Source organism: Diabrotica undecimpunctata, chromosome 9 (assembly GCF_040954645.1).
Source record: "Diabrotica undecimpunctata isolate CICGRU chromosome 9, icDiaUnde3, whole genome shotgun sequence".
In the NCBI taxonomy this organism is placed as follows: Eukaryota; Metazoa; Arthropoda; class Insecta; order Coleoptera; family Chrysomelidae; genus Diabrotica; species Diabrotica undecimpunctata.
The window spans coordinates 48,929,285-48,937,682 of record NC_092811.1 but is presented as its reverse complement, the minus strand read 5'-3'; the positions used below and the strand labels follow the sequence as shown (position 1 = coordinate 48,937,682).

The 8,398-nt window shown below is 33.1% G+C and overlaps 2 protein-coding genes across 2 annotated transcripts; both read left to right on the top strand.

The window, feature by feature from the left end:
* Window positions 1-470: 470 nt before the first annotated feature.
* LOC140450658 (E3 SUMO-protein ligase ZBED1-like) lies at window positions 471-4,053 on the top strand. The gene is made up of 4 exons (XM_072544321.1): window positions 471-737; window positions 799-808; window positions 995-1,822; window positions 3,860-4,053. The coding sequence occupies exons 1-4, from the start codon at window positions 471-473 to the stop codon at window positions 4,051-4,053; spliced, it is 1,299 nt and encodes a 432-aa protein (XP_072400422.1).
* A 763-nt stretch (window positions 4,054-4,816) lies between these two features.
* On the top strand, window positions 4,817-7,039 carry LOC140449496 (uncharacterized). Its single transcript, XM_072542685.1, has 2 exons — window positions 4,817-5,236; window positions 6,182-7,039. The coding sequence occupies exons 1-2, from the start codon at window positions 5,062-5,064 to the stop codon at window positions 6,955-6,957; spliced, it is 951 nt and encodes a 316-aa protein (XP_072398786.1). The 5' UTR covers window positions 4,817-5,061; the 3' UTR covers window positions 6,958-7,039.
* The last annotated feature ends 1,359 nt before the right edge of the window (window positions 7,040-8,398 follow it).

Genomic DNA, 8,398 nt, shown 5'->3' with positions numbered 1-8,398 from the left:
TAATATTTAGTTATATATTATATTTAATTAGGTGCTGCCAACCAGATTGAATTTTAAAAAATATGAGTAAAATGTCGGAAATTTGGAACTTCTTCTCAGATGAAGATAACAGTAAAGCAAAATGTAACATATGCAAATCTGTATTTTAATATAGAACATCGGTTACAAATTTAAATGCACATATCAGTCGAAAACATCCATCTGTTAGACTATGCCAATTGGAACGTGGTTATAACAGACAAGAGAAACATAAGCAACAAAAAAATCCTCAAATCTTCGGAGGTTCTTCAACTCATATTGAAGGTGCACGTGATATCGGTGTAATCCCTGCGACCGTCATTACTGACTCGTCATTGTCATCAACTTCCAGGGTTTCATCTTCATCATCAGGCATAATTGGTTCGTCCCGCTCTGAAGTTAGAAGAATACAAAAGCAGGTCTTGTCTGCATACGTTCCAAAGAGGATTTCAATGACTCAACAGAAAAAATTGGATCAGCTTTTATTGAATCTTATAATCAAAGATTTCCAACCATTTTCCATGGTCGAAGATAACGGCTTTAAAGATTTTATATTGACTTTAAATCCCGCATACAAATTGCCTACAAGAAAAACTTTAAGCAATGTTCTTCTTCCAGAAGTGTTTGAAGAAGTTCGCCTTAAAGCTTCAGATGTTTTAAAGGAAGTCGTATCAATTATAATTACAACAGACTGCTGGACGTCTCGCAACACAGATAGTGTAATGGCAGTAACAAGGCATTTTATTGATAATAAATTTCAAATTTAATCTGTTCTTTTAGAATGTGTTGGGTATGAGGGAGGTCATGGAAATACAAATTTAGCAGATAATCTAAGTAAAGTTATTTCAAACTGAAATATATCAGAAGATAGTATTTTGCTTGGTATTTCAGATAACGCTGCAAATATTAAAAAAGCTATCTCTTCAGATTTAAAATAGACATTTTGGTTGCTATGCACATACCCTAAATTTAATAGTGGGCGATGCATTGAAACTGATCCAAGAAGTAACATTAAATAAAGTCAGTAAAATTGTAACACATTTCAAACAAAGTGCAAATGCTAAAAGCAAATTAGATAATGTTCAGCGGCAGCAAGGAAAGGAACCCAAGAAACTTAAAAAGGATGTAGTTACTAGATGGAACTTCACTTATTTAATGTTAGAAAGATTTGTAGAGTTGGAGGAAGCTATTAGAACGACATTAGCATTAATGGTTTCAGTCTTCCTACCGGTAATACCTACAGAAGAGTGGGCATTCATTAAAGAATTAATAATTATCTTGAAACCGTTTTATGATATAACGGAATTAATTTCAGCTGAAAAGTACGTAACATTATCACTAGTAATTGTTATTACAAACGGATTGAAAAATGTTTGCAATATGTTGAGCAGCAATCAATTTTCTAATGATATAAGTAAACGTGTTATTGAAAAACTTATAGAAAGTATAACCTTTAGGCTAGGCGATTTAGAATCTAGTATTACATTGATAGTATCCACTTTTTTAGATCCAAGATTTAAAAATGTGTGTTTTATTAAACCTGGAACTTTTGATAAGGCCAAGGAAATTGTTATTGGTTTAGTAGCTCAAAATATATTAGCTAATTCTACATCAAATGAAGATGTAATGATGGAAGTAGAATCTGCTAATACATCCAGAACATTAGAGTCCGAAACCGAAAAGCCACTGTTTGATATATGGAAACAATTAAATAAGTCAGTTTCATCTCAACCCAAATTAACTCAAAGTCCGCAAGCACGTGCCATCGTAGAAGTTAACCGTTATTTGGAAGAAGAAATGATACGTAGGAATGAGGATCCTCTCAAATGGTGGGCAAATAATGCTTCTGTTTTTCCAAATTTAAGCCATGTTGTTCGAAGCAGGTTTGGTACGGTTTCAACTTCAGTTGGATGTGAAAGTGTTTTTTCAAAAACCGGAATTATTATTTCAGATAAGAAGTCGTATCAGTTTAGAGAAAGTTAAAAAAATAATGTTTTTAAATGTAAATAAAAAATTATTTTAGTGTTTTTTTTTAGATGTTTATCTAATGTTATCTTGTTTATATTTTTTACATTTTTCATTTTTTCATAATCCAAAATATTTTTCATTTATATCTTTTTAAGACTTTTAGGTTTAGGACTTTTAATTTCAAGAACGGTACATAATATTTTTTTAATTAATGTACGAGTGTTGTTAATGAAAATTATGCACTTTTTTTTATAATACCTACACAATAATATGTAAAATACATTAAGTTTTTTAAAATTGCCATAAAAGAGTAATACTTGAAAATAATATCCTTATCACTCATATTTGTCTACGGTTATTACGGTTCAATTGGCTCGAACCTGAATTACCGTTCACTCACAATGTTCCCAATATCATCGTCATAGTGAATCAAAATAGCAGTTCGCAGAGCTTGAAATAGTCGTAATCACCGAAACGCACCCAACTTGAAAATCAGCCTCGGTTCGTGTCAGCGCCGAATCTACTGCTACAAAAATAGCAGCTAATTTCAAAGCCAGTAGCAGTAGCAGTTACTAAGAACCAAATAGCAGTTAAAAAAAGCAGTCTGCTATTTAGCAAGCCATCACTAATCTCAATATTGTAACGATTCGTTACTTTCTACTCGTTACTTACCAGTAATCGTAGTAATCGATTACTTGGTTAGGAAAGTAGTCGTTACTCTTTAGACGATTACTTCGATACAATCCTCGCTTGTAATAGCTACCGTGGCCGTGATCCATACGAGTAGAGTAGAAGTAATCGGTAATCGGGTACTGACAAAGCTACAGCTGTTTGTAATCGTATATAGAACAGTATGAATAATTATTGCGTCTGCAATTTTTTAAACACTCAACTGTATGATTGTTTGCATAAGAATAGGTGGTTTCATTTTCTTAAATCATGCATTAAATGTTTTTAATTCTTTCTCTGTATTGCACCTATTTCTATAACATGAATTGCCAACTATTAAATATTCATTCAACTGGTTTTACTTTACTAAAAGTATTCGTTCAGATTAAAACATTAGATTAACAACATTCGTTCATCTGTTTTTACTGTATTATTAAAGATATTAAAGATTATTCTTTCGACTAAAACGCTACCTTTATTACAAAGACAGTGAACGATTTTTCAACCATCGAATAATACTATAGATTAACAAAGATGACACAGGTTTAAAGTAAACAGCTAAAATACCCTTTTTTGTATAAAAGGGCTATTTTTGTATTTTCGTCAGCCCCGAACCATCTGGTCTTACTGTGATACAGATACAGATATCCTGCTGCGCTAATGTTTCCAAATTCCAAATTTAAGAGACCAGATTTTCTGTTTCGAAACTTATTTTATTTTAGTAGCATGAATGCTTTGAACATCGTTGCATGTTGTAACTATTTTTATTACGTTTTTAAAATATAGTGTTACTTTTCTTATTAACAATTTGTAGTTATAGTTAAAAATATAGTTATACAGTTAAAAATATAGTTATAGTTAAAAATATAGAAGTGTTTCAAATTCCTCGCTGCTAAAAATTAGTTACATATTTGAGAAGTGAAACAAAAATGATTTCGTCAGTTCAAAAGAAAAGTGCCATCTGGATACACTTTACCTCTGTAAACGAGAAAAAAGCCAAATGTAATATTTTCAGTAATATTTACTCCCACAAAAGTGGAACAACAAGCAACTTAAGGAAGCATATGAAAACTAAACATCCTTTAGTAATTTTTGAAGACATACCTTTTCAACCGGATATAACAGAGAAACAGAAAAGAGTAAATATAAGTAGGTATTTAGACATTTTTAAAATTGTAATAGTACTAATGCTAACTAATTTTAGTGAAAGAATCTGAGATAGATCTCCAACCTGTTCCTTCAACATCAAGGGAAGAAGAACCTGGTACACCATTACAATTAGGAAAAAAACCACGACTACAAACTACTAGGATAACAAACTATATATCTCGACCCATATCTATTGCAAGACAACATAAAATCAATGATCTCGTTTTAAATAGGTATGATAACCATTGATTTACAGCCATTCTCCCTAGTACACGATGAAGCATTTGTGAAACTTCTTAGAGAATTGGAACCCGAGTACAAACTACCAAGTAGAAACACTGTTGTCAATGTGTTACTGGAGGAACAATACCAATTAATTAAAAGTAAGTTGAACGAAATTTTGAATGAAAGTGTGTATATATGTTTAACAACAGATGGTTGGACATCTTCAGCAAATGAAGCATATTTTGCTGTAACGGCTCATTTTATAGATAATAGATGGGAATACGTTTCCTGTCTATTAAGTTCCTTTTTGTATAGTTGCAGTTTACTTACAAATCCGTGAATTTATCTGATGAAATTAATTAGAGTTATTGTCGGTGCAGTAAGATTATCCAACTGGAAACATGTACCTTGCTTTGCACATACCCTTAACCTCATTGTGCAGCATGGTATCGCACTAGATGGGGTAAATACGATTAGGAAAACAGTTAAAACCTTAGTAGATCATTTTCATCGGAGTCCAAAATCTAACAATAAGGCAGTGACATTGCTAAGTACATTTGCCAGTGCTTCTTCTGAAACGACTGTCCAGAGGTACGACCGTAAAAAAATGAAAGTATAACAATAAAATGCCCCAGTATTATTATTTTATATAATAAATTTATGGGGGGAGTGGATTTGATAGATTCTCTCTTGGCACTTTACCGAACAAAGATTCGGTCCAGAAAATATTATCTTAGAATATTTTTTCATCTAAGAGCAGTAACAGATGACAAGCGGTCGACGCGCCTTCAGAAACAGCGCGGTTGTAACTTACTAAGAAATGAAGCTGCTTATTTACATGAAAACGCGCCTTTCGAAAAACGCGCAGTCGCCGCTGAGCAACCGCTCGGGACTTTGTGTCCGCGCCTTCAACACAAAACGCGCGGTTGACAAAGTACATTGGAACACATCGGCCTATGCAGTTGGAAGGCGCAGTTTGTGCAGTGTGGTGTATTATCAGTTATAATTTAATAATCTAAAAATATCAAAAATATGGGCGAAGAATTTAATACAGATAAATTCATTGATGAAATTCAAAAAAGACCAGCCATTTGGGACATGACTAATAGCGAATATAGCAATAAAATTATTAAAAAAAACGCTTGGGAGGAGATAGTGTTAATTTTTTGCCACAACGAAGATACCGATGAAAAGAAAAAAATATTAGGTAAGAACTTTTTTTATTATTGTTTTTTTACAATTCAAATCATGCTATTTTGCCAGTCCACTTTGCCTTCATTAACGAAATAATGCATAAATTTATTTCGTACATTTTCTGTCACTCTTCCAGTGCGTCGAGTGGAGGATTGTTGTAGATTAGTTAGCGGTGCTGTATAAAGCGTCTCTTCAAACGTAGAACCATCTCTTTGCCTAACATAATTGTGGAGTACGCAAATAGCTTTCACAATATCTTCAGCGAAATTAATATTTACATCTAACGGTCGATGTAATATTCGCCATTTGTTGCACATGATACCAAATGTACATTCGATATACCGTCTTGCAAGAGTTAAACGATAATTAAAAATTTTTTTTTCGTACGTGAGTAATTTTCCACCAAATGGTTTCATTAAATTTTCCATCAGAACAAAAGCTTCATCACCCACTATTACATAGGGCACAATGGACCCACCTGTTATTGCCGTTGGTTTAGGAATGTTCAGTGTCTTCTCCATAAGCATTCTGTACAATGTAGATTCTTGAAATACTCCCGAGTCGCTATTTTTCCCATATGCACCAATATCAACCCATGTAAAACAATAATTTGCATCACACAATGCTAGTAGTAGTAGTGAGAAAAAGTGTTTATAATTATAATATAGTGAAGCAGACTGTGCCGGTTGGACTAACCGTATATGTTTCCCATCGATTGCGCCAATGCAGTTAGGAAACTTAGCGTGTTTCTCAAACCCGTTAGCAATTTCTCTCCATTTATCTGCTGTGGGTATTTCCATTACTACAGTTTTTAGTTCTCTCCATAACACTTTACATACTTCATGAATTATTCCTGCCACAGTAGACCTTCCAATCTTATAAGAATAATGTAATTCACCCATAGAACATCCACTTGCCAAATATCTGCAACAAAGTAACAATATTTTATCTATTACAGGAACATCATTACAAAAAAAATGGAAGAGCATAAGGGATCACTATGTCAAACAAGACAAAAAAAACAAGATGCTAAAATCGGGCTCCGGCGCAAAACCAACAAGCACGTACATTCATTATAATAGGTTGAGGTTCCTGCAAAACTCAGTTCAAAAAAATGTTACTGAAAGTAACTTCGGTCCAGAAGTACATGCAGAACTTCCAATATCAGAAGTGGAAAATGGTAGTGTGCAGAATTCGTCTTTGGAAGCGACTGTTTCTACACCTACAGGGGAACGCCAAAAAACAAAAAAACTTAAACTTCATCCGGCTGATCAGCACTTTGCTAATATATTAGAAAAAAGTTTAGCACAAAGACAAGTGCCAGACAAACAGGATGAACAAGATGAAGATAAATTATTCTGTTTGTCTCTTTTTAAAGAAATAAAGAAAATACCGGAGAATAAACGTTTAAAAACAAAAATTGATATATATAATTTAATATTGCAAAAACAGACGCCCGAGCCAGAGAAAATTTTCCCAAGTACGTCTAATTATATGAGTTCAGCACCGCCATTACCAAGGTATTCTATACCACACACTCAGCAGTATTGCCCGGCTATTCCATCATCTCAACCTAGTTATACACCTGGACGTGGGACATATACAAGTTACAACGATTCCATTTTTTCTCCAAGTAATGAACAGTTACAAGATATGAGTATGACATCACCAGCTTCCACAGTTGCCACTTACTCCTCACAGGAATCCGAATTAGATTTATTTATTGACAATTAAAGGTATTATATCTAGTCGTTTTGAATCTAATTTTAAGATAGTAAAACCCGCAATTTTTTTATTTTTATTTTTTATGATTCATTAAAATACGTTATATATAAATATATATATATATATATATATATATATATATATATATATATATATATATATATAATTAATAGTATAAATATAATTACCTTAGCGTTATTATGAGTTTTTCTTCTGGTGAAATACAATATCGTACTGCATTGACACTGGCTGTTATTTCATGTCTAATAAGTGCTAACAGTGCATCAAATGATGTCGTCGACATCCGAAAGTAATTAAAAAATTTAGGTCCATGTTGCCTGAGATTTGGGTAGAGGGTAATGTATAAACTATTCGTTAACCGGTTTCTTAGAATTGGATGCACCCAATACCTCCTTCGTCTTTGCTGACGTCGTTTCATCCTTCTATATAACACCCAAAAGCACACCGCTGATTCAATGTCCATCGTCGATGAAAACTTATACACTACTATTTTCTATTTTGTAGCGCTACATGTGAACACTACCGAAAAGGGCAACAAGCAGTCAACGCGCGTTAAAGGCGCCTCGGCCGCTTGTCATCTGTGGCCACCCTAATGGACATGAGCGTCATAATTGCTTGGCTTATGTATAGGCGAGCTAAGCGATGACTGTGGAATTCCTAAAAAACAACAGCTGTCTTTATATAACTTCAAGGCAGATGTTGCTCAGAGTTTATGTTGGGCTAGTAAGTTAGCAAAAAGAGGTCGCCCATCCGGCAGTACACCATCATTGGACAAAAAAAAATTAAAACTTGTGTCTCCGCAAACGCAGACTGTATTGCTGATAGAATGGACCATTGGCCCCACTATGAAAAAAAGACAGGAAGATGTAAGAATAAAAAATGCCAAAAAATAACAAAAGTAAAATGCACTAAATGTAACTGTTTTCTATGTTTTGTTCCAGACAGAAACTGTTTCCTAGATTTTCATCAATAGTTTTAATATTTTTTATTATTAGTAGATTATTTGTAGATATTGTGCCTGCTTTTCTTTATATTATCGTAAGAACCGTCTATGAAAAATCTGTATTGACTAAAGTATAGAATTGCAATTTTTTTTAATAATATATGCACAATGTATATCTGAATATACACTTTTTTTTTTCAAAGAAATAAAAACTTTTAAAAATAAATAACTACCTAAAACTAGTCTAAATTACCTTACTTTCTCATGTTTACCTTGAAATTTTTTTTGCTGCTGTCTAAAATGGTGTGTGCAATAGAGGGTAAAAATCGGTTTTGGAAACATTAAAAACTAGTTAATGACAAAAATTGCTCAAGACCTAATTGATGATGTTTTATTATCCATAGCTAGAAGATTCGATAGGGCAGAATATAATCTGACTCTACCAAAAGCTTCTTTATTAGATCCTTGCTTTAAAGCAAAATTGTT

Coding starts and splice junctions, on each gene's coding strand:
- LOC140450658 (XM_072544321.1), top strand. CDS start 471: ATGACTCAACAGAAAAAATTGGATCAGCTTTTATTGAATCTTATAATC. Junction 1,823..3,859: donor TTTGGAAGAAGAAATGATAC/GTAGGAATGAGG, acceptor AACTAATTTTAG/TGAAAGAATCTGAGATAGAT.
- LOC140449496 (XM_072542685.1), top strand. CDS start 5,062: ATGGGCGAAGAATTTAATACAGATAAATTCATTGATGAAATTCAAAAA. Junction 5,237..6,181: donor TGAAAAGAAAAAAATATTAG/GTAAGAACTTTT, acceptor TATCTATTACAG/GAACATCATTACAAAAAAAA.